This window comes from Xenopus laevis, chromosome 2S (genome assembly GCF_017654675.1).
Source record: "Xenopus laevis strain J_2021 chromosome 2S, Xenopus_laevis_v10.1, whole genome shotgun sequence".
NCBI lineage: Eukaryota > Metazoa > Chordata > Amphibia > Anura > Pipidae > Xenopus > Xenopus laevis.
The window spans coordinates 31697499-31724208 of NC_054374.1; the positions used below are offsets into that span (position 1 = coordinate 31697499).

The 26710-nt window shown below is 39.3% G+C and overlaps 1 protein-coding gene across 1 annotated transcript in view; it reads right to left on the reverse strand.

The window, feature by feature from the left end:
• The window catches only part of LOC108708883 (elastin-like), a 91842-nt gene extending 72279 nt beyond the window's left edge, over window positions 1-19563 (reverse strand). The window contains exons 1-4 of the mRNA XM_041584700.1: window positions 19485-19563; window positions 3654-3728; window positions 2421-2453; window positions 2183-2308 (exon numbers count right to left, since the gene is read on the reverse strand). Of these exons, the coding sequence (XP_041440634.1) occupies window positions 2183-2308; window positions 2421-2453; window positions 3654-3728; window positions 19485-19563 (313 nt within the window). The remainder of the gene's footprint in view (window positions 1-2182; window positions 2309-2420; window positions 2454-3653; window positions 3729-19484) is intronic.
• Between the last annotated feature and the right edge of the window lie 7147 nt (window positions 19564-26710).

Sequence of the window (26710 nt, forward strand, 5' to 3'; positions counted from 1 at the left end):
TATTACATTGCGACAGGAGAATTTTGCAAATTGTATTACATTTCCCCCATACAGTACATAACACTTTCTGATACCAACCATAACTATAACCAATACACATATGTAAAACTTCGAAGTACAACCCATAACTATCACTGTGACAAATCCCTTGTGTTTCTTACTACCACTTAAAGGAACAGAAACACTACAAAATGAAAGTGTTTTAAAGGAATGACAACATATAGGACTGATGTCTGGCACTGGTAAAACTGGTGTGTTTTCTTCAGAAACACAACCATAGTTTATGTAAACAAGCTGCTGTATATCCATGGGGGCAGCCATTCAACCCCATTGTATACTACAGAGTTTATCTGTTATCTTCTGTGTATCCTGTGCCCTTTTTCCTTTTTCAGCTTTGAATGGCTGCCCCCATGGCTTTTATAAACTATAGTAGAGTTTCTGATGGAAACACACCAGTTGTACCACTGCAGGGCAAAAGGACATATTCTTATAACTTTAATATATACAGCATATAACATCCTAGACCCACCAGTAATTATCTCTCGAATCCAACAATGCTACACTATTTTAGAACATCACAGCAGCAGTGACCGTCACTGAAACAAATTCACTGTAAGCGTGGGTCTGGATTATCATAACATTTCCCAGTACAGGTATGGGACCTGTTATCCAGAATGCTTGGGACCTGGGGTTTTCCAGATAATGGATCTTTCCATAATTTGGATCTTCATACCTTAAGTCTACTAGGAAATCATGTAAACCTTAAAGGAAAGCTACACCCACCGAACAATGTAGATTGCTATAAAAATATGTTGCATGAAACAGCTCATATGTAAAACCCTGCTTAATTTAAATAAACCATTTTCATAATAATAGAATTTTCTAGTAGTATGTGCCATTGTGTAATCATAAATAGAAAATTGCCAATTTAAAATATAAAAGGGCCGCCCCCCTGGGATCGTAGGATTCATGGTGCACACAAACAATTCAAACAAATCATACATGTTAGGTCCACACTTCTTTCTGTTACAGTTAGAGTTGTAGTATTTCTGGTCAGGTGATCTCTGAGGCAGCACAGAGACCATCACAAAATGTAAAAGGGCAATATTCACTTAAATATATATTCCAGATTGGTAAGATTATTTAATATGCCAATTCATTTGATATAAATGTTGTTTAAATATTCATTTTGGGGTATAGTTTTCCTTTAAATAAAACCCAATGGGCTGGCTTTGCTTCCAATAAGGATTAATTGTATCTTAGTTGGGATCAAGTACTTTTACAGAGAAAAAGAAAATACTTTTAAAAAATTTGGATTATTTGGATAAAATGGAGTCTATGGGATACAGCCTTTCTGCAATTCAGAGCTTTCTGAATAACGGGTTTCCGGATAACGGATCCCATACCTGTACACATAAAGTTCCGTACTCACCAATTCCTGCACCAGCTCCAACTCCTCCTGGCAAAGAGAAAACATAGCACCATAATTACATACCGCACATATCCCGAAGATGTAACCCTTCACAAGCTCCCATAATGTATCCCACTGAGCACAATGTTCCTTAGAAGTAAATTTTTGGGGAGGGAGGGCACATAAGGCAGTAATCTCTATCACCTTAACATAATTACATTTCCATCAGAGGTCAATAAGCTGCAGTTCTAAAATAGCAACTTTCAATTGTGCTTTTGTGGTTCCCTAAGGTGTTTCATAATATAAAGTAATTTCTTGCCTTTTAAATCTCAGACCCATGAAATTGTGAAGGCTTGTCCCATGTTACACTTCATTAGTGTTTGCTTTCCCATAACATTCCTTCCAAATGCACTGTATACTTTACAATACTGTTGGGATGCTTACCATTCACTATGAATTATTTCACACCCCCCCCCCCCCATTATTCCAAGTAGTACTGCCCCAGCACAACACCATGATTGCATAGTGTGTCACATAGTTCCAGGCAGTTCAGAAGAAATGTTACCATGAGGTAGGAGTCATCTTAGTACAAGTTGGAAATATGTGTGTGAGCACTGACGTACAGCCACATTAGCAAAGTAAATCCATAATGAACATGTATTTGTGTTACTTTTTGCTGATTTAGCAGGTTAGACTGTTTTTCATATAAAAAGATAATTAAATACTCTGTGTCTGCACAGCCTGACTTTGTAATACTGTAGCAACACGTACCTGCTTTACTAGGCTTTCCACCACCTCCAAGGCCACCAGCTCCAAGGCCACCAGCTCCAAGGCCACCAACTCCTATTCCCCCAAGTCCTCCTGCACCAACACCTAATGCTCCAGCACCACCACCACCTGCACACAGAGGAGCAGAACAATATGAAATGATTTAAAGATAAATAGTGACAAAAAAACCCTGTAGTATTATTATTACTATAAAAACCACATTGCTAGTAGGATTTCTCACCTGGTTTGGAAGGTTTGCCACCAGGGTATACTCCTAGGTAGATAAAAATAATATATTGAAAGCATACTATTTTTCATTTTAAGCAACCCCATGCAGTTAATGAATGTCTCTATTAGGCTTTATAGAAATGTACATAGTTTAATTATTAAAATTGCCAGTGAATTTGAATTTAATTTTTAAACTTCACTAGTTGAAAGCATACTATTTTTCATTTTAAGCAACCCCATGCAGTTAATGAATGTCTCTATTAGGCTTTATAGAAATGTACATAGTTTAATTATTAAAATTGCCAGTGAATTTGAATTTAATTTTTAAACTTCACTAGTTTTTTCTCCTGACTTTAATACAGGAACAGCTGCAAAATGCATTCCATGAATACTAGTTTGAAAGCCTTTTAAAGTATATTCGGCAATGCCTGGAGAATATTAGTATTATCAGGTAAAGGTGCATACAAGAGGGGTCACTAAAATAAAGTTTGTTACAGACCTGCTCCTACTCCGGGTACAATGCCTCCTGCTCCCGCACCAGCCCCTGTATTGGCAGGAAAGACAGGCAACAGTAATGATTACATTTTATATGGGTTACTACTATAGAGGAAAAGTTAATTTCCATATGTTTCTTACTAGACAAAGCTGCTACTAACTGTACACTCACTGCATGCACTGGGTGCCAATTATACATCACTGGGATGCCAATTATGAGATGTTACTTATCCTATGCTAATATATTTGGCTATTAAATAAAAACATAATGGGATATATTGAAGAAGAAAAAAAAAGAAAAAATGATTCTATTTTTTTTAAAAATACTTCAAATCCCAAAGCATTGAATGCTATTGGGAAATTAATTATGATTGATATTTTGTTCAATGTGCAGCTAAGTCATTTTCTAAACATTGTGCTGCACAATGATGCTATGCAGAGTCATCACTCACTGCACAATCAGAGATTGATGGCATTATCCTCAACAAGCCTGACTAAATAGAGTCTCAGGGCCCAAAAGCAACTATAACCCTAACCATGCTGATCCAAAGACTTTTATGTAGCTCAGACTGTAAAGACCACGACGGTTACATATGATCCCTTACTGGTACAGTGAGCAATTCTACTCAATTGGTTTACAGCTCTGTAAAAACAATTGTGCACATAGTTATGCACAGCTATATATCTACTATAAAGGAATATAGTTGCAACTTGCCCTTACTGTCTATATAAGCAGCCTGTCTTGCCTTACCTGCATAAGCACCTGCACCTGGATAAGCACCTGCACCTGGATAAAACTGGCCTCCTAGTCCAGCGCCAGGAACTCCTGCAAATGAAGAAGCAACATTTCAGTTGAAGGAATTTTATAAATAAAGAACATGAAAAAGATACAACATTTTCAAAACCTTTATTAAGAGTCATGTTACGTTCTTTGTGTGTTGTGTGGGCACACACAACACAATTGTGATGGAAAAAACTGCCAACCTTAACCTTGTAGAACTCGAAGGGCATGTAAAGGCAAAAAAATAAAATCCCATTTTTACTTTCTTTAATGAAAAAGAAGCCTATCTCCAATATACTTGAATTAAAAAATATGTACCGTTTTTATAAGAAACCTGACTGTATGCAGTGAAATTCTCCCTTCATTTACTGCTGTGGATAGGAATTGTCAGACGGTCCCTAACTGCTGAGCAGGGAAACAATCATACTTATGAACAGCAGGGGGAGCCCCCGCCTTACTTCTCAGCCATGCAGAACTCAAGCAGCTTTGTTTATGACGATCCCTAAGCAGCCCAGACCACACTGAGCATGTGCACAGTCTTAGTCTTGCAAAGATGTTTAACAAAGTTACAAGATGGTGACCCCCTGTAGCCAACTTTGAAAGCATAAATCATTTGTTTGATTAGGCTTGTAGTGCAGTAAGTTCATGTTTGTATTTAGTATTCAAAATACAGCATTTCTAGCCTTATTCTAATTTAGACTTTACATGCCCTTTAAATGCTTGCCTAAGCTATTATTTTATCTAAGATGGGCGTTGAGTTTAATTCTGAAGGCACATTAAACTGGTCAGATTGGGAAAGGTCAGTTTATGACAATTTATCACTTTTAACTTTAGCAATGTCTACAATATTCTAAATTTCTGAACATATCTAATATACAGCATCATATGTCCTGGCATTCTGTCACACTCCAAATACTTCTTAAGTAATGCCCCGATGTGCCTAGATGGGCCATCTCTGAACTTTATCCAATGTTTGCTAAGCCTCAGCTCTTTCTGGGCCCAGAAATCATGTTCTACCTGAAAAGGGACAACTGGAAGTTTGTATTGTCCTCTAACATGCCAATGGTATCTTCCCTTCTCTTAATCTGGTCATGATTGTTATTAATAGGAATTTTTTTGTAGCAAAGCAGAGTGATGATGTTATAACATTTCCATGTAGTCAGCAGTGAGTGATGAATATGCATCAGTTGTGTCATGCTTTGGGAACCAGCCCACACGTGTCCCATCTCTTGATTAGTTAGACTTAAAAATGTTCTTTCAGATCCCATAGGCAGACAAGAGAATAACCAAGCATCTCTAGCAGTAGTAGGGCAATAATATATTTTTCTAACTAGAAGTCAACAGGAAGAAACTACCAGACATGAGTCTCTACTATAGATAACCCCTCTCTCCAGAGATAATGTACTTGCTATTCTTCAGCACACCAACCCTAACAAATACATTAAAAGTAAGGGCACACTCTGCTATTTCGGGAAATTAGTCGCCCAGCCACAAATTGCTTCTTCGTGGGGCGACTAATCTCCCAAACTGCCTTCCCGCTGGCTAGAGTCTAAATCGCTGGTGGGATGGTACTCTGAGTGCTTCATTTTCTGAAGTCGCCTCATGAGGAAACTTCAGACGACTTTGGAAAGCTGAAACATTCCAACTGCCATGGGCTCAGTCGCTTTGTTAATTAATCTTAACGGCTCAAAATTCTGCATTTTTGTTGATTAACATAAGTAAATAGTGCTTCTTTTAAAATATGTTCTATTACACAAATTCATATTTTCTATACAGTATTTATTATTATAAAGTTCAATTGGATCATTGTATCGTTTTAATTCTTACCACATATTCCCACCCTGTAAGAGGTGATTTAAAGGAGAAGGAAACCCCCAGGGCGCTAAACCCCTCCCCCCCTCCCCTGTGCTGCCCCCCCTCCCTCCTCCCCCCTGGCCTACCTGTCCCCCTGGGCAAATGCCCCTAACTTTTTACTCACCCCTCTGCGCAGGTCCTGTCCACGGAGTACGCAGTCGCCATCTTCTCCCACGCGCGTCTTCTTCCTGCTCTGATCGGCGTTTTCTGGCGCATGCGCAGTAGGAACAGGTACCGGTACGGCTCTACTGCGCATGCGCCGAATGTCACAAGTTTTCCGATTTCACTTCGTGACATTCGGCGCATGCGCAGTAGAGCCGTACCGGTACCTGTTCCTACTGCGCATGCGCCAGAAAACGCCGATCAGAGCAGGAAGAAGACGCGCGTGGGAGAAGATGGCGACTGCGTACTCCGTGGACAGGACCTGCGCAGAGGGGTGAGTAAAAAGTTAGGGGCATTTGCCCAGGGGGACAGGTAGGCCAGGGGGGAGGAGGGAGGGGGGGCAGCACAGGGGAGGGGGGAGGGGTTTAGCGCCCTGGGGGTTTCCTTCTCCTTTAAGGGGAGATACATCTCAGAATTATTTATTGATTGCTCTAGGTTAATTTAACCAGTAAAATGTGTGCAGTGTTAGTTTGCCCTACTATCCTGTGATTTCTATATCTGACATCTCAGCCAATATTTTATTTTTCCTATATGATTTCCACAGGCATATTTATAACAGTTTCTGTTACCTTTATTTGTTATAGACCACACATACTGAAGTGAAATCCTTCCACCTGCAGTGCACGGAAATTACATTTCATAATAAAGTTTATTTTGTGTGTTTATATTGTTTCCCTTTGCCGTAATGAAAATATGTGTCAAGCATACATTAGCCTTTTATGTACTGGGGGGGGGGGTAAAATTTAGGGCAGAAAGGGCTCCCATCTGTGGGAATGGAGAAACTGAATGTCTAGCCTAAGGCCCCCCACTGCTGCAATCCCTATACAGCCTTCATTGGCTCTGCATGGGATGTTGGGAGTAGCAGTTTAGGTATATATTATACATCTACATAATATAAAATCCTTATGTAGTTATATCTTCATCCCACCCAATTGAGAGATGGCCTAAAAAACATTTTCAACCACAGGTATGGAGACAAGACCTGACTCTGAGCAGCGAATGTGCTTTCGATTTGAGTTTAATTGGGTTACTGTCGTCACATTAAACAATTGATTAAACAAATCATTAGTCCAAACAACTCTGTAGGTATACCAAACATTGCATTGGGTTATGTCAAACAATTTACTTAGTTCTACCAAACTAAAGCTCTAACAAACAAACCGTTTCACTGCAAGCAAACAGGCTCTGTGGATGCACAAAGTCCATTTGTGCATTAAAAAGCAAATCACTCCTATAATGACATTTTCATACAGATACTTTTTGAGGAATTTCATGCTTTGTAAGAGTATGTATGTGCCTAGCCTACTCCTTGCCATCCTTTAGTACTCTCCAGCTATGATGATGGTTTCAGATTGGGCTGCAATAATGTTCATTGAACATCCATGAACCTTGTTTTGCTGCTGTCAGTGTGAAAGCAATGAGGCTCATCTAAAGGTGGTCATACACAGAGAGATCCGCTCGTTTGGTGATGTCGCCAAACGATCGGATCTCTCCCAGATATGCCCACCTTGAGGTGGGCAATATCGGGCTGATCCGATCGAGGGCCCTAGGGCCCAACGATCAGATCCTAACAAATTGTAACGGGCGGTTGGATCGCGGGACTGCATCAACGAACAGATGCGGCCGCAAACCCACGGGATTTTTAGTCCCATCCGATCGAGATCTGGCCCACTTTCGGCCAGATATCGATCAGTGAAGCCCGTCGGGGGGCCCCATACACAGGCCAATAAGCTGCCGACTCGGTCTGTCTGCTGCTTTTATCGGCCCGTGTATGGCCACCTTAAGAAAAAGTGAATTGCTGATATATTCTGTAATGCATGTTATGGAACTCTCACTCTTACTCTATTATGTAAGCTGGGCCATTTGCTGTTAAAGTTAATGGTGAAGGGGAGGTTAAATTCAATTACGCCTAGTTTACAAAAGGTTTCCATAATAGCATAGCAGATCAGTGAGGCAGCGCAAGGTTAACATAGAAACTCTAGATACACCAAGATTAATAAAGCGATACGTTGTGCTTTGCTGTGTAAGGAAAGGGATTTATCCAGATGGGGTCCATATTGGTCTTTAGGAAGAAACAGATGCAACAAAGATGCTCTTTATTTAAGGGGAAGTTAAAGAGAGAGGCATTTACTTCTTGTAGAATAATCAATGCAGTCCTGATCCAGCAGGATTTTTAAACCTGCTGATCGACATCTGGACAACTTTTGCTTGCTCACCAACTTGGCTAGTAAACTGGATCTTTAAGTATATGTGATAGTTCACTGAGGCAAAAACCAGTTCCAATTGACTCCAAATAGGTTGTAGGAGGCCCCCCATAGGCTAAAACAGCAATTCGGCAGCTTTTAGATGGTGAATGGTCGAAAGGGGGGTGATTAATCTCCCAGAACTGCCTCCCCTGTTTTCCCACTGGCTGAAATGTAAATTGCTGGTGGGATTGAACTCTGCGCATTTAGTTTTTCGAAGTCATCCGAAGTTGCCTCACGAGGAAACTTCGGAATATGATTTGCACCGAGTGCCATCCCGTCGGCGATTTACATTTTAGCCGTCAATTGCCAATGGACTAATTCAGCCTACTATAATGAATTGTGTGCAGAGAAATGCAAGGGTAACGTGCAATGAACACTTGCCTTACTATAAGGTGGTGCTATTTCTTGAGTTCCCTTAGTGAGTTCCACCTACACATGTGTTAAGAATGCCCCATGCCAGAAGTGAAATCATTCAGACAACAAAGCAATGAGAAGAAATTTGTTCTGTAATTTGGGAGGAATTCACTAAAGCGGATTCTAATTTGGCTAATTTGAATTGCATGCAAGTACATATAGTATGCTATTACGTTGCCAACACCTAAACTAGAATTCTAGTGAAAAATGCTGTGTTTTGGGTAGTTAGCGTATCTCTTTATATTCAAATTTATCACTTTAAACTGAGAGAAATTTTAAGGATTAAGAGAATGTTGCATTAAGAGACTAAAAGCAGCAATGATACTTTTTGAGAATCAAGCCTTGGTCATGACTATCCACATAGAAGTATGGCACCAAAGGTAAGGGCTTTTACTCACAGGAATTGTTTTATGCATTTGCTGTACATTAAAATGCAGGTTTAATCTCACCTAAATGCTAATTGATTCTATTATATTCTGCCTAGTTGTACCCATGAGTGTTCAGAGTTGCATTTTATTGCATTTCATTACATGCTATATTTTCTTGTGCTTGATTCATGTTCAAAGACCAATAGGAAAATGGAATTGTGATTTGATAAAGGTACATAATTAGTGATAGACGAATTTATTCGCCAGGTGTGAATTCGCGCGATTCGCCGCCAGCGAATAAATACGGGAAATGGCTGAGAAAATTCGCTGGCGAATCTTCTAATAGAATTCAAGGTTTTCATTGAAATGCAGTTTTCATGGCAGATTTAAACTACACTGAGATTCAAACTATGTTGTCTTGTTTACAAAAAATATATGTCAGCATAAATGTGCATACATTTCCATTTGGACTAAACAAATTTCATCCATTCATTATGCTCTCCTGCAGTCATATTAATAATAGTAAAGAAGAGGCTAAAGCACTTAAATACTAGGAAGTAGGTCCTCCTGCAAAGACATGGTTAAAAGCAAACACTAGTCCGCATGAGAGGTGTGCGTTGGATTAACAGGGACTCAGGAGAATTAAGAATTCCAAAACTGTTGAGCTCAGTGTGCGAGGAATTTGGAGTGTGTAGAATCTGATACAACCGTGCCAGATCTCAGTGTACGACTGCCACCAACGAGGAGGCACTGCAACAAAGCTGGCTCAAGGCTGGTTTAGTAAACAAACTGCAGTAGGGGAGCAATACACTTTTTGTCAGATGGTCCAATTAAAAGTCTGGCCAAGACCAAAATAAATATACAGAAGAAAAGAAAGAGTCATTCATTGATTTTAAAGTGACATCAACACTATGGGGCAGATTTAGCAAAATGTTAGACTAGAGCCAACAACAGCTACTTTCTATTTATTCCTACGGGATTTTTAGTACAGGTATGGAACCTGTTATCCAGAATGCTCGGGACCTGGGGTTTTCCGGATAACAGATAATTCAGTACTTTGGATCTTCACACATTAAGCCTACTAGAAAATCATGTAAAAATTAAATAAACCCATTAAGCGGGATTTGCTTCTAATAAGCATTAATTATATCTTAATTTGGATCAAATACAAGCTACTGTTTTATTATTACAGAGAAAAAGGAAATCATTTTAAATTTTTTTTTTATTTTATTATAATGGAATCTATGGGAGTGGGCCTTTCCGTAATTCGGAAATTTTTGGATAACGGGTTTCCGGATAACGGATCCCGTACCTGTATCTTATTTATCAAATGGTGAACTCTAACTTTCATCCATTGCTGAATACAGTTCTAAAAATCCCACCAGAATGAGAAAGTGGGTGCGTTTTTCTGTGATCGGCTCTATACTCACATTTAGATAAATCGGCCCCCTGAAATTTTTTTTAACATTGCAACCTCCCTGCATCTATGAAAATGCTTTGCTTTTCTGCATATAACTCATACATAGGACTGCACTGCAATTTGACCTTCTGCATATATAAAGCACCAGCACTTGAAAGTTGCTGAGATTTCCTTGCAATTTTACAGCATATCACACTGTTCTAACTCCACTGAAAAAAGCCACTGGACAGTGCGGCTACATTTTTTTGACCACGCCCATTTTATGGTCACACTACAAATTACCATGTCTATTTTACAAAATGTGGCAGGTTATGCAAGTTTGAACACATTTCTGGGAGTTTTAAGGCCATGTTTTATGTTTTGTAGCAGTTTTGCGAATGAAGATGAAATCTGTGAGTCTCAGTTCTCCCAAGAGACTTGCTTATCTTAAATAGTTACATTTGTATTGTAAAATCTGGACTGTTCCGCAGAACACAGGACAGATGGGAGGTATTAAGCCTGGACCAGACCTGTATACAGTATATATGTACATGTGTCAAAGTGTGCTACAATATTCAGAAAAGTAAAATCTCTGATCCTTTTTATGCCTGAGGTTTTGTTGTTCAATCCATCCCTCCAAAGCCAATTTAATAGTGATTTTATAAGCCACATAATTTGCTTTACCAAAAATTGTCGTGTTTTAAATAATTATGGAGAAGTACTGGTAGATTTTTCAGAATTATCCATCTACAATGAAGATGAAGTGTTTTTGTAAAAATGTCTGAAAAACATGGGCTATTTGTGGAGCCTGGAGTGCTGGTTTAGCTGGTTTGGCCATGTTGGGTGTTGTAGTGTAGCAACACTTGGAGAACCAGTAGTAACTATCTTTGGTTAATACAGTTGTTCCAAAAATCCCCCCTAGGGAGGCGCAGAGGAAAGGAGGTCCATCATAAAGATGATAAGGACCAAGTAGGGCAGAATAGGAGGGTGAATACATATTTACTGCCTGATATATCCCTGAAACTATACAAGAGTGACTGGGCAGGTTATCATATATCTGTAACTTTGTTATAAACTAAGGGATGACCAAATACATGCACCCGGGACTGGCTCCTGTTATTTACGTTACTGTGGACATGGCAAATAACATGCCACATATTATATCCCATTGACAAGAACTGGAAGTGGCCAATAATTGCCCTTAAAGGAAAACTATACCCCCAAAATGAATACTTAAGCAACAGATAGTTTATATCAAATTGAATGACATATTAAAGAATCTTACCAAACTGGAATATATATTTACATAAATATTGCCCTTTTACATCTCTTGCCTTGAGCCACCATTTCGTGACTCTATCTGTGCTGCCTCAGAGATCACCTGACCAGAAATACTTCAACTCTAACTGTAACAGGAAGAAGTCAGGAAGCAAAAGGCAGAACTCTGTCTGTTAATTGGCTCATGTGACCTTACATGTGGTTTGTATGTGTGCACAGTGAATCGTACGATCTCAGGGGGCGGCCCTTATTTTTTAAAATGGCAATTTTATATTTATGATTACCCAATGGCACATACTACTAAAAAAGTATATTATTATGATAATGGTTCATTTACATGAAGCAAGGTTTTACACATGAGCTGTTTTACTCAGTATCTTTTAATAGAGACCTACATTGTTTGGGGGGTATAGTTTTCCTTTAATGGTCAGTAACCAAAATGCATTGTGAGCCATAGATCTGTTTAAGATTGCTAGCTTGTTTACTATTGAGAGCAAGCTGCATCTTTTTACCAAAGGAAAAATCTTGTTTGTTTCTTAATGGAGCCAAACAACAAACTAAAACTTAAAAAAAACATAGCACAGCTCACAGGTGTTGAGCATTATTACCATTAACATGAATGTAAAGAGCACCAACATATTTTGCAGCGCTGTATAGTACATTAATTTATACAATTCAGAATTACATAAAAAGCAATTAAAAATCGATACAAGGGGTAAATAGGGACCTGCCTGTACCTCGGTAGTGAGATAGGGATATTGGTTGCTGTGTAAGTATTAAGAGCAATTGAGTGAGAAGATACTGGTTAGAACATATTATGGTAGAGAAAGTATTTTATCATGCTCGTGAGGGAAGAAGTGTGTGGTTGCTTGTGGTTGTGTATTACTCAGCCAGTTAGAGTGCAGTCAGGAGTATTTGTAATATTACAAGAGCTTAGTGTTATAGACAACATTCCAGTACATATTATGGAAGATGGCTCCCAGGGAATCATAGTGAGAATCCCCAAATCCAATAAGAAGCTATTGCCTCCAGGGCTGCTGTCCGGGGTTCTGATAGTATAAGGATATGTGTAATAGTTTTCTTGTCACATGACTTGGGGCAGCTGGGAAATTGACAAAATGTCTAGCCCCATGTCAGATTTCAAAATTGAATATAAAAAAATCTGTTTGCTCTTTTGAGAAATGGATTTCAGTGCAGAATTCTGCTGGAGCAGCACAATTAACTGATTCATTTTGAAAAAATTTTTTTTCCCCATGACAGTATCCCTTTAATGCAGAGAGCTATTTCTGATGCTAGTTCAATAAGTGAATACAGCACTTAAACAAGTGACTCTGCATTCTTTATACAGGCACCTTCTCCATAACCCAAAGGGTCTTCTTGAAACAGGGATGGTTATATCTTTAATCCAGGTTCATCCGACCTGTAGCCTTCCGATTTTTTGCTTGGAGCTATAAATTAATTAACTGACATAAATAAGTCCAATGTTATAAGGCAGTTGGAGGTCATCACTATTGTAACCAGTGGATGTTCTCTAAAATGATGACTCCTTCTTCACTATCTTGTGGATGAGTCTGGCTTTGGCGGATGCCAGGAGAAAAGTGATTGAAGGTTGGGAATTTCCAACCCTCCCTCACTCCTTCGCATCCAAGCTCGGAATTTAACCTTCCATGTCCATGTCTGATCCACCTTCTATTGGTGCTCAGCACAACACTGGGTCAAGAACTGCTTCAGGAAACAACTAAAACTTGAATTATTGCCAATCAATAGTAAACCCATCTGGCCACAAACCTATGCAGAAATGCAGGCCTAAGCCTGAACCCACAGGTATCGCTTCAGTAGAAGACTACCATGATGAATTTGTAATGTTGACTGGACTATAATGTTGGCCCTGTTTCTTATGGTTTGTGCTAGAGCTTAAAAATGTAAGAAAATGTAAGAAAACCTGAACTCTATAAGCAAATACATTTTTTTACCACCAGTTTAGAGAAGGCCCTTTCCTGGTCCACCACATTAATGTCCCAATACACAATAAGATGGGAGTGGAAAAACATGGCTAAACCACACAGAGCCCTGACCTCAACCAATAAAATCTTCTGTACATTAAATTGGAACCATGAAGTCAGTGATCATACAAAAGCAGTGACCAACTTCATTAATACCCTTGCACCTAAATGGAAGCAAACCCCAACATCTAGTGGAAAGTCTTAGATCTGTAGAGGCTGTCCTCCAAGCAAAGGGAGGATCTGGTTAATTTGAATACCCTTGGGGTTATTCATTAAAGTTCGAATGCCAAAAACTCAAAAAATTCCAGTTTTTTTTTTCTATGAAATCCAAATTTTTAGTGGGGAAAAAACCTCTAATGTTTCAGAATTTATTAAACCCCGAGAGTGTTAACAGTCCGAATAAAAAGTACTCCATGAACTGCAGAGTTCATATAGAAGTCAATGGGAGAAGTCCCAAAGAGATCCTGATCTGTGCTGGGTTTTGTGCAATAATCTGAAGATTCCCTGGTTTTCTGGCAAAAATTCTAATTTTTTGGAGTTTTTTCCCGCACAGGAATTTTTTTAAAAAAGGAGCAAAAATCCAGTGCAGATTTGGTTGGCATAGCTTTCAGAAAATAATAAGATATATTCGGATATTGATAAATAACCCCCTTAGTTTTGGAATGAGATGTTGGACAGGCAAACGTCTTATAACTTTTGGTAATATAGTACATGTGCCATAAATAGCTTAATTTGAGTCACAGAAGAGAGTTGCCAAGACTGGAACAACACAAACTCAGAGATCAGAAATGTCCAGTATAACAAGAATACTTGTAGTATCATGTTGTTGCTGAACTGCAACTCTACCACTTTGCATTTCAATGTCTTATGGTGTCAACAAGTAAAATAGTGGCTGGGTGGCAACCCTTTTTCTGCCTTACATTAAAACTGGCCTAGAGAAACAGGTTTAGCAGATGTGCTGGCCCAGTACTTCAGCCGGCACTAATCTTCCCATGGAGATAAAATAATAGGCTGAGCCGTTTAGCGGTTAATGTCCGTCATGTTGGAAATATGTATCTGAGAGACGTCCCAGAGGGAGAGAAAGAGATAATCGGGGTTTTATAGTGTAGGTGTGGGTAGCCACTGGCAGGAAGGCGTTAAAAGCTCAAGCCTTTGCATTCATATCAGGTGGGAATGTGTCAGCTTTCACTTCTAAGTTAAAACTTGTGCTTCCCCTTTACAGAAAGCATCTGGAATTTCTGAAGAAACTGATTTTTAGCATTATAGTTCTTTCATTTCAACCTTGTATGCTGCAAAACCAAAGCAGAGCTCAGACAAACTTTGTATCTAGTTGGATAAAAGCATCACATTAGGGACTGAACTACTACTGAAACAACATTAATAGCTGCTCCTCTATAATCCTACCTACACACAGCTGAACTACACTGTACTATACAACCACACAGACATTTGCTCTGCATGCCATGCACTTATATAGTGTAAAATGCACCCTGTATTGTACAATGTAAGGTTATTACATCACAAAGAGTTCCATTACCATATAATGGCTTCAGGGCCAAATTTCGAGTGCTTTATACAGTTTGTGGAACTTTTAAAATCCTAATAATTTACAACAAGGGGTACATTATTACAAATTGAATTTCAATTACAAAATGAATTCAGTAATCCATAAAACAGAAATTACAAAACTAAACCCTGATTAAATGTGATAACATGCATGCATAAATATATACACTTAGATATAAAACAGCTTTCACCTAATAGGATCTTCCCATGTCCCTTATTAATCTGGTTATGTTATTCTACCCATACTTTAATTATAGCTTCGAAAACGGCCATCATTATCTCAAGCTGAGCTTTGAGGAATATAGGCCAACAGATTTCTAAGTAAATCCTGAGCAAAAATATTGGGCCATACCCATGCCAACAGTCAAAAGTGGCCGAAATATCTGCCAATGTATATATAGGAACTTTTGTTTGTGGAAATTGATTGAAACATCTTTTTTCAAAAAAGTGGCTGGGAAGAAGTACTAAATTATTTGCCTGTTATAAGTGGTGTGCAGTCACTCGGGTTTACAGGGAACATTGCAGCAACCCAGCTGGCACAAACGAGAATGCGTGTTCATTCCCTTCCTATTCTAACACTTCCTGCTTTGTTTCAATTAAGGTTAGATTGCAAGCTCTTCAGGATAGATGTAGGGCTTATTGTTAGAAAAAACAAAAGATCAGCATTTTGAGGTCATCTCAGGTGTTTACAGGGAGTAAATTCCCAGATATTTTTAAATAGCCTAGGTAAGGTTAGTGAATGCAGTGATAGGAAGAAACATTCTGTTGGATAATAAAGAATTTACAGTAAGAGAAGCCTGTGCTCAATGAGAGAATGTTTGATAATCTCAGCATTCCGAGCCTCACCTAGTCATTCTATCATTGCCTGAAAGGCTAAATGAGGCCTGAATTGTACCCTGTTAACCTGTTAGTTGAGTTAAAAGCATGGTTATAAGGTGTGTAGCCCAGCATTTAAGGTGTAGTATGATTGTCTGTAGATAAGGTGTCCAGTAAACCTTTGTATAAGGTATATAGAGGAACTTATATATAATATATACAGGTGAGCTTGCCCATAATTTTTACTACTGAGCCTAAGGTGTAATTCTGAGCTTGTATATACTGGCACATATGTATGGTATACGTATGAGTCTTTGCATAAATCGCACATTAATGAGCTTGACCATAATGTGAACAGCAAGGTTTCTGTTTAGAATTAGCAGTTAAGTGAAGTGTATTCTTTATATATAGGCTGCTGAGGATGTGTATACAAGCTGTTTAAGGTTATGTATATTTATTACAATGCGTGTGCCCCATTTCTACTTGTTACACAATAGCATGATATAAAATATGAAATAAACATTTCAGCTTTTGCACTTGGTGGTATCACCCTGAATGGTGAATGAGTGCCCTCAGAAGCCTGCAGTGCAGTGAACTACAACAGATTCTGAATATAAGATGAACAGCTTTGTCTAAGAGTAAGGTGTAATGTGGAACCTGTGCATTAGTTCTACAGATAAGCCCCTGTGTAAGGAGAATAGCAGAGCCAATGTTCCCTCTAATTCCTTCTTGGTTGTGCATGCCAAAAAGTTCCTTTGTGTGCAAATTTTACACTTGTGTGAGTAGTTTAAATAAAACGTGTGCTTGGGTCAGAATTGATAAAAAATGTTGTTTTCACACAAAATTTTCCGTGAGCACCACAATTTGTAATGTGCAATGGCATTACAATTTGTGTGTGCTCATGAGCCCACACCTTAGAGGAAACATTGAGCAAAGCCTATGAATAAGGTGCAACATAAATAAGCTGTACCGCTGGTGAGGTTGATAGGTTGTTCAGAAAAGCATCTGGGTAAGGTGTATAATGGAACATGTGACATTCAGCTGAGAATGTTGAGAGGTGACAGCAGCCAAGTGTGCAAGTGAGGTGTGCAGTTCAGGCAGTGCATAACATATCCAACTGACTGTAAAACATGTGTAGAGTATGTATAAGTCTGTATAGAGAGCAACTAAAGCTGATTATTAAATTCCAAGTTGTACCTTTGTAAAAAGTGTGAACATGAGCCTCTGTATAAGGGCTCTTAGACACAGGCATTTGTGCGCTCCCCTGTGTTGCGCTTTCTTCTGTTCGGCCGCAGGGGAGCACAGAAGTGGATGCACTCAATTATTGTCAATGGGTCTGCAAACAAAATGCAACCTGCGTTTGGGGCTTACATGCTTCTGTGTACAGCCCCATTGACAATAATTCAGTGCATCTATTCCGTCGCTCACAAACGCCCGTGTGTAAGAGCCCTAAGACCAGAATCTGCTGAATCTGCATGGCTAATTATCAATCAATCCATATGCCTGCTGCAGACTGAACTGATTTATGTACAGCCATGCTGCATGTATCTAAATAAATCGTTACTAGATGTGCACTATGTGGATTCAGTATGTGGCTTGTATTAGAGGGGAGAGGTAGCAACCCTATCAGCAGCTTAACCCTTGCATAAGCTATACAACCTGTGTGTTATCTGTGCAACTATACCAGGTGTTCAATTGAATCTGTGAATAAAGGGTGAAAATGAGTTGCAGTATAGTGTTTGCATAAAGTGCTTATCTGAGCAAAAATATGTGTACATTTGTACCTTTTTGTAAGATGTACTGTGTTGCATTTATATTCATAATGACTGCAGATAAATGTGTATATTCATTATAGCTGACCCATATTGCCCAGATGACCCACTTTGCAAGATGTTTGAGCCAGTGTACTAGCTGTACACCTGAGCCCAAGTGCATACAATGTACAAATGAGCCCAAGTGCATGCAATTTTCAGATGAGCCCAAGTGCATACAATGTACAGATGAGCCCAAGTGCATGCAAGGTGCAGATGAGCCTAAGTGCATTCAAAGTACAGATGAGCTCAAGTGCATTTAGTATTTAGACTGTAAGCCCTACGGGTTAGGGTCCTCTAGCCTTTTGTTTCCTTGACACTGAGCACTTAATCTGTATTGTAATTATATTTTTTATATTTATGTGAATTGTATTTCTAATAATGCACTTATTGTTACTTTTTATTCCAATGACCCCTTGTTTGTTACTACTAATTTATTGTTTTGCTGTACAGTGCTTTGCCCTCAAGGAGCGCTTTACAAATAAAAATATACATACATACATACAAGCGCATGCAATGTACAGATGAGCCCAAGTGCATGTAATGTACAGATGAGCCCAAGTGCAAAATGTGCACATGAACACATTTATCAGGTATACAGTTGCACCACTACAAGTTATACCACTCTAGCTGTGTATTAGTTGAATGTTTGAGACTGTACTGTATATGTGTCTACATTTGCACCTGTGGGTAAGGCATACAGCTACACCTGTGCTTAATACGTGCATGTGAGCCTCTGCTATGCTTTATGCTGCAAGTCTCCCTGTATAGAAAAATTCTCTGAAACACAGTAATGCTATTCAACAAGGTGTGTAACCAGTAGAATTTAAGTTTAAAAAACCTGTGCACCCTAATGTATTTATCTGCTATAAACCTCACTGTTTTGACAGCAGAATACATAAGTGTATTGGTGTAACATAAATCTACCATTAAGAAGGTTTCCAGGGTGTTAAACACCTCCCAGTTCTCTAGATTACATCTTAAACTATGCAGTTTGTTTCCCAAAAAGCAGTTTTGATGTTAGGCCCAACGTTAAGAACACGTGATAAGCAATGACAGCTGCCAAAGGTCTCCAAAAAATTTTCACTGAAGCACAAAAAAATGTAAAACTGTTGTGTTTTTTTTGGTTTTGATTAATATGGTGATTTTGGGGAAGGTTTCTATAGAGTCTCAGGCACAAGTGCTGAACTGGCAATTCGATTGTTAACAGAACCGGTTTAGGCTGTATCTGTTCTCTTCTGCCAATATCTCTCTGCTTTTTAATTCAGGTTCTGAAGGAGATACGTCATATGTCCTATGCAGGGAACAAGCAGAGCCTGAAAATCACTAAAACGTATTCCCTTGATACTTTTCGCTGGGCCCCAGGTTTTGCAATGTTAAGGTTTTACTAAGTGTTGCTGAGGGGCTGGAGTAGAAACGCAATGCTTAGAGTGGTCAGTGTTATAGCACAGGCAGGGTGTGATTTCCTATGATATGGTTTTGGGAAGAACTGTCTCACTGGGAGAAGTCAAAAAGGATGAAGTTGTGCCAGGTAAGGTGCATCCCATTGCATGGTTCGATGGGAAAAACAGGATATTCTGGGCATCGTAAGAGCCAAAGCCTCATTACTGCTTGTGAAATGTATGGTCTGCTATTAGCTTTGTTATACGTTTGTATGTTGAAATCCTAGGGTCTATGCAACGTAACGCCAAAAGTGGGATGCCCCATTGCAATATTGTCTAGTGCTGGATAGCTCAGGAAGCGCTGGGAAGCAGCAGTTTTTTCGATACAAGTTGCAGCATCATTGGCCAACTAATAGTTTGGGGATAATGTAAAATAAAGTGAAGACAACATGTATTAGAGAGAGAGCAAGGTCAAAGTACATATCCGTGCGTGGCTACTCACCTCCTTGCAGAGATGTTTGGCAGAAGGCAAGAAACAGGATGATGCTCCGGAGTGGAGCGGCAGGCCGTATGCTCTCCATGTCTCACAATGCCCCCGTTCCTTCACACATGCTGGGATTTATCCCGCCGATCTGCTCACATCCCTAATGAGGGAGGGGCAGGGAGAGACACGACGTCATTCCAACTGTGCCAACGACCCCCTCCCACCCTCCTGATTATTGGGAGAGGAGGGGGAATATTTTATTTTATTTAGTTTCCTCTTTTTTTTTTCTTTTTTCTTGGCTGATGTTCTGCTATTCTGGCTGAAACAGAAATGGGAGCCGAGCCAGATTAGGGGGGCTCAAAACTCTCTGCTCTTGTGTTTATCGGTCTCTAGTTCTGTCTGTCTGCCTCTTTACTCCTTTCACAGAGGATTTATCAGTTTTGCTCCATAGATGTGCATTGGGGCAAAGAGACATCCAGATTTATCAATGAACTCATCCTGTTTCTTTCGGCAGGTGCAGGACTTTTACTGGGAAACAACCAGGACGAGAGAGCGAGACAGACTCTTTGAAGCAAACATTTTCCAGTGCTCCGCAATGTGGTTATTTGAGTTGAGGGTTTGCAGGCGAATTTAATTTAATTTTTGGGAAATATAATGTTGGGAAAGAACAGAGTGAATTTAATACTTTAGTCTTGCCACTGTAGTTATCAAATCTGCTGTGAAAAAAGGTTTTTCGACGATGGTTCTGACGCCAGCGCCAATTTAGACGCCAATTGACTTTAATGGGCACCGGCGTCAACTTTGATGCCTACGCCCATTTTGCCGTCGGCAAATTAGGATTCAGATTCGGTTCGGCCGGACAGAAGGATTCGGCCGAATCCGAATCCTGCTGAAAAAGGCCGAATCCTGGCCGAATCCCGAAATGAATCCTGGATTCGGTGCATCCCTAATTCCTAATTTGTCACCCCCCAGCCTAATTTGTTTCTGCACCGCCTGCCCCACATCTGCCCTGTTTTTATCTAGGGCAATTCTTTTTCAGACATGATTAATGCTTTCATGTGCACTTTTACAATTTCAACTTCATCAATAGTATCCCAGAGAAGACTCAATCTCAGACGCATACAACTTTGTTAAAGAAAGACTACAAATCCCACAGTACCCCCAAAGGGGCTAAAAGTATTTACTGCAGAGCTAGTAGGAGATAAATGTCCCAGACCATGTTAAAGGTATATTGGCACAAAGTTGCACCATTGAGGAGAGATGACCTCTGCTGCATTGTTTCAAGAGTCGCAGAATAGGACATACATATATGGCTTCCCATACATTTTGCATTTGAAACAACTTCCACAGATCATTACAAGCTTTGCCATACCTTAGGCAAATAATATGTCAGCACCTGTACAGCATATTAGAGGTGTATTGTTTTATTGGGTTCAACATCTACCCGCTTGGTCTTTGTCGTTTGGTCAAGGCTCCCAAAATCCCATATCTAGTTGTCAGATATTGCAGTCACCACCATTATTCAGAGTTTATAATAGACAGCAAATAAACATTAAAGCTAATGTCACACAAGGTGGTTTTGATCAATCTGTACAAGTGACACAAGTTCTCTGCTGACATGAAGTCGTTGGCCAGTACAAAAGTACAAACAGTACCATAGTGTTTGACTGACCTAGCGATGTTTGCCAGCCCCTGTCAAAAGTGTACACAAGGGCCACCTTGGCTGTAGAGCGACCCATACCTCATACTCTCCTAGGAGCTAATCAACTCTTAAGCTTTCAAAAACTACTGGTTTTAGCTTTAATGTAATGAATAGTAGTGACACCTTCCCAGTGCAGCTGCCAGCTGACAAGTGATATGATTCAATTGTCCTCTTCCTTCTAACAATGTTTCTCCCTTTTACCCAGCTTCCTCCTGAATGCTAACTGTATACATCATTTACTACCTGGACTCCAAAAGATACTAATATGCCAGCAGGCAAATGTATACAAAGTGATACAAAATCTATGGTACTGCTTATACAATACTTTAAAGGAGAACCAAACCCTTTTTATTAAAATCCCCTACCCCCCTACCCTGCATAGACCCCCCTCCCTGCTCCCTCCCAGCCTAGGTGTTACCCTGGGTAAATGCCCTAACTCTTTACTTACCCCTTGTTGCAGATTCCGGGCAGGGCCAACATGCTGTTCTCTTCCGGAAGATTACCGAAGAGAAGAAGATGGCGCCCATGAACTCCGATGCCCTCAATCTGCATCGAGGGGTAGTTAAAGGGTTAGGGGCATTTACCCAGGGTAACACCTTGGCTGGGGGGGTGGAGCAGGGAGGTGGTCTATGTAGGGTAGAGGGGGTAGGGGATTTTTATAAAAAGGGTTTGGTTCTCCTTTAATCACTACTATATTAACATATGATACACACACACACACACACACAAATGTGATACTATTAAGACAAAAACTTTTGAATTTTTGGATGAAAAGGAAGGCATAGTTGCATGTCATCACACTGAAATTAGACACTTTCTGAATACAATCAATTAAAAATTCTGTACTATTTATGAAATAATCAAATTCATGTTTACTGTTTCCCCCTCAGCAAACCTGTCATTCTTCATGCTCTCTTCATGCTCTCTTCATACAGGTAGGTTTAATATGTCTTTTAGGCGGCTCCCTTTCCTAGCAGATGCTTTAGAGCTAACTCATATAACTAACTCCAGCACAAAAAAAGCTAACAAAACAACTGACTCTGGCACATACCAGAGAAACACTATATCCATCATAGCTGGTTATGTAAAAGAGTGAGCCCTAATTCATCTTCTAGGCCAGTGATTCCCAACCAGAAGCTCGTGAGCAACATGTTGCTCACCAACCCCTTGGATGTTGCTCTCAGGGTCTTCAAAGCAGGTGCTTAGTTTTGAATTCCAGGCTTGGAGGCAAGTTTTAATTGCATAAAAACTAAGTATAGTGCCAAGTAGAGCCTCCTGTAGGCTGCCAGTTCACATAGGGGCTGCCAAAAAGCCAATCATATCCCTTATTTGGCACCCCAAGGGACTGTTGCATGCCTGTGTTGCTCCCCAACTCTGTTTACATTTGATTGTGGCTCATGGGTTAAAAAGGTTGGGGACCCCTGTTTTAGGCAAAGGTTGCAACCCTCCCAAATCAGAATCTGACTCCTACTCCTGCATTAAGAGAGTGAAGGGAAACACATGCTGAGATGGGGAGAGTGAAGAATAACCTGATTATTTCAGAAACCGAAAATTATTCAGAAAATTAATAAAAAAATTATATTGATTATATTTAGAAAGTTTCTTATTTCAGTTAGATGAAGCTTATATTAAATTTTAATTTTTGTAATAGTTCTCCTTTAACTCCTATCTCATATACTGCACCCAGACTACAGTAGCTTGTTGGCCACTGCCTAATGTCCAGGTCTCTGATGCCCACTATCTACAGTATTTTTGTTTGTCATGGCTTCACCTGTTGCCACTGCCATATCGTTATATTTCTTTAGAAAAACAAAACATCACATGGTTCCTATCCCATGATAATGAAAACTTAAGGGGATAATGTAACAAAAACATAAGTGACCCAAGTGGTTAATCTTCCCTACTGCATTATAGAACTCACGGATCACTGCCCCTCTCAAAGAGCTAAAGGTAGTAGTCAGCTCTGTCAAAGGGCACTTCTAGAAGATTGTGAGGTAGACAGGGCAACTTTGGAAGAATTGCTTTTGCTCCACCGAGATGAAATGTGTTCTCAGGCAACACCTTTCTAAAGTTAGAGACCACAATTCCTTCAGGGACACGGGGTATTTTCTTAGATAGAGAGACTTTCACTGAAGAGTATCCTTTCACTGAGGGTTCTCTTCTGGTGAGAAAAGTCCTTCATATTCTTACTACATATGTCCTACTGGTATGATGCATAATCCTCTGCAAATCTGGCTATTCTAGTAAACACAGTATCAAACTTCAGTCATAAGGAACATTTCATATATCTTCCAAGCAAAGCCAGCCCAATGGACTGGGTCAAAAGAAAGGAAGAATACATTCCAGATAACTAAATGGTACTTCACTGGGTTCTTCATCACAGCACATGAAAAGTAATGCACATGATAATCACAACAGGGCAGATTTATTAACTAATCTAAATGCAAGGTTCAACTGCCATTAGTAAACATTTTTCAAAAGAAATACAAATTGAGCCACCTAAAATTTGCAGGCAACTGGCAGGTGTATTTAAGATTCACTGTGAATGCCATTTGTAAGGAATTATGTTCTCCTTGTCTATCCCCTTAAAAAGTTAGGGCTCAATATGAATAAATATAGAACCTCGGTTTTGCCTTGTGGACGCTGTTTTGTACCATCACTTTTATTATAGGTTGATAAATGTATGCCAGGATAAAACCTAAAACATAGTTTGAGATTCTAAAAATTGCCTAAAATTAGGAACAATTTTCACTTAGAGAATGAAATAATGGCTTGGATACAGACTCACTTGTGCTTATAAATGGATATTCAGAGGAACGGAAATATTTTGGGCACATGAAGGCTATTATGGATTTATACTTGATTAAAAGCAGACACCATAATCCTGATCCTTATTTCCCTTCTATCTGATTAATTACAAGGACCTTTTTTTCTTCAAAGATGAACGTTGCAATGTGGAGTAGCCAGAAAAAATTATGTAAAAAATTGGTTACACAAGTCTTATATCTTGTCTGTGAATTTGTCATTTGGTATGCCTTAAATACCCCTGAAGAAGGCCCATGTAGCCTAGAAATATATTTTGTTTATAGTTTGATTTATTTATAAAATTAGATTTTTATTAACATTATGAAATATGCAAAGGGTTGCCAAGATACGGTTGGTATAAGATCAGATACCTATTTTAAATGAAAGTAAGGAAAAAGAAAGAAGGAGGGGGAAAAAGGAAGGAGAGAAAGAAAAGAAAGAGAAAGAAAGAAAGAAAGAAAGAAAGAAAGAAAGAAAGAAAGAAAGAAAGAAAGAAAGAAAGAAAGAAAGAAAGAAAGAAAGAAAGAAAGAAGAAAAGAGAGAGAAGAACAGAAAAATAGATTCTGGTGAAAAGGTTATGTTGAGCTTCAGTTGATTTATTTGTAATACTTGCTTTATCTATAACATTGACCATTCCACAGTGCCAATTTCTGAATTTTTACTTTATTTTTTTAAATGCTTTATTTCTATTTAACAGCAACATTACACAGCACTCAGTAAAGAATGTGTAGCTTCATCAGTTTATCAGTTCACCAGGTCTAAGTTGGTGAAGGAAACTGTGGCGAAAATGGTAATGTTATGTAAAATTTGCAGTTTAGTGAATTTGCAGAGCAACAATGGTGAAAATTTGCCTGGCGATAGTGTGCTAAACTGCGCTAGTGAATTGTAGATGAGATTTCTGGCAAATTTTTGCTAGTGACGGCCACTTCGCCCTTGATTTAATCTGCCAATTGTGTTACAAAACGCTCTCCCAAATGCTTGAAGTGGTTACTATGTAAGATAAGATCAATGCAGATTTAGGAAAGCAGATTGTGAACAGAGGCCCATAATGTTAGCGCCCACTTATTATGTTATCCTCATTGTATAAATGGTTGCTTTATTTACAGTATTTCTGGTCATAGAGTTATGGAAATTATTCTCAAGTGTAATAGTAGCGCATATTGGCTGATGTGTTTCCTCACATATCCTCCACTGTGTAATTCTTCTACAGTGCCAGAGATAGTTCCAAATTCACTACAGTCTACTATTTAAAGGAGAAGGAAAGGCTTTGTGCACTTGGGGGTGCCAAATGTTATTCACCCCAAGTCATTGTATTGACTTACCTGAAACCCCAGGTTGGTTATACCAGTGAGCACCACGGAGTGATCCTCTTCCGGCTTCTTCTTTCTTCAAATTTTCCGGGGCAGACCCATGTGCAGTTGAACAAAATAGCCAATTTTTTTGTTTAAGTTTGGCTTCAGTTCTACTGCGCTTGCGCAGTCGCTGAAGAATGAGGAAGAGGATCGCTTTGTGGTGCTCACTGGTGTTACCACAGGCAAGTGCCGTTTTCTGCTGATAGGAGAACCAGCCTGGGGTTTCCGGTAAGTCAGTACAATCACTTGGGGGTGCCTAACATTTGGCACCCCCAAGTGCACAAAGCCTTTCCTTCTCCTTTAAGAACCATGTTCTAGCTTCTTCATAAACACATACATACAGGCGCTTGCCAACAAGGTTTTTTTTATCTAAGTGCTACAGTAGAAATCCTTACATGCCCAATAAAAAGGATATCCTGGTAGACATAAACCCAAGAGATGGACCCGTGTGATGGAATTCAGCAGTTAACTGTCAGAATCTGCAGTCTGAATAACTGAAGCAAAGGCTGCACAGTACAGTTCAGATGAAACAATGAAAAATCCCCTGGGAGGAAATTCAACAATCGTGTCAAAATTTCTACTTTGCATAAATAAATGTATTTATTAGAAAGAACCCCATAGAGCTCTGCCAAGTTCATTATGAGCTTCACATAAAGAAGAAGAGGCAAGAGCACAAAGTGGGTTATTTCTTTCTATGAGCTATGATTTCATTTGGTAAAAGATTCATGTTTCGACAGAAACTTGTGCCTCATTTTGCCTTTGCTTGTGCCATGGCCATAAGACACGGGGGTGTTAAACCTTTTATTGTTGTTGATGCAAAGGAGTTTAAGGCTCCACTTTTGGCCTTTTTTTGGCATTCCATCCAATCATATGAACAAAACAATTTCTTGCATATGGTGAAGATTAAAAGAGAGTGAACAAAAATTACACAAGGAGTCTCAGAATTTCAAACATCCCATTAAGATGTATTGTATAATGTCCTTTCCAAGTCTTCCAATTAACAGGAAAAAATGCACATCAGTGTACATTATGCTAGGCAGGAATCAGATAAACTAAAGCTGGCAGCCTGAAAGGGAAAGGAAAGTCAGTACGGGTGACAACAATGTGGATCAATAACGTTAAAGAGAATTATTTTATCAGATTAATTGGAACTAGAGCCCCCGAGAAATATATAAGTCAGGGACGTCCAACCTGCAGAACTGGAATTTCCACTCAAGGGCTGTCTGCCTTCTTAACCCCCCCCCCCAGCCAAGGGGCTTCTCTAATACTAGGGACATAAAACCACCCCCATATAAATTTTTCAGAAAGTAAGACTGAAAGAGTAAAAACACTAAGAGAAAATATATATTTAAAAAAATGATACAAGTGCAAGAGGAGCCAAGAAA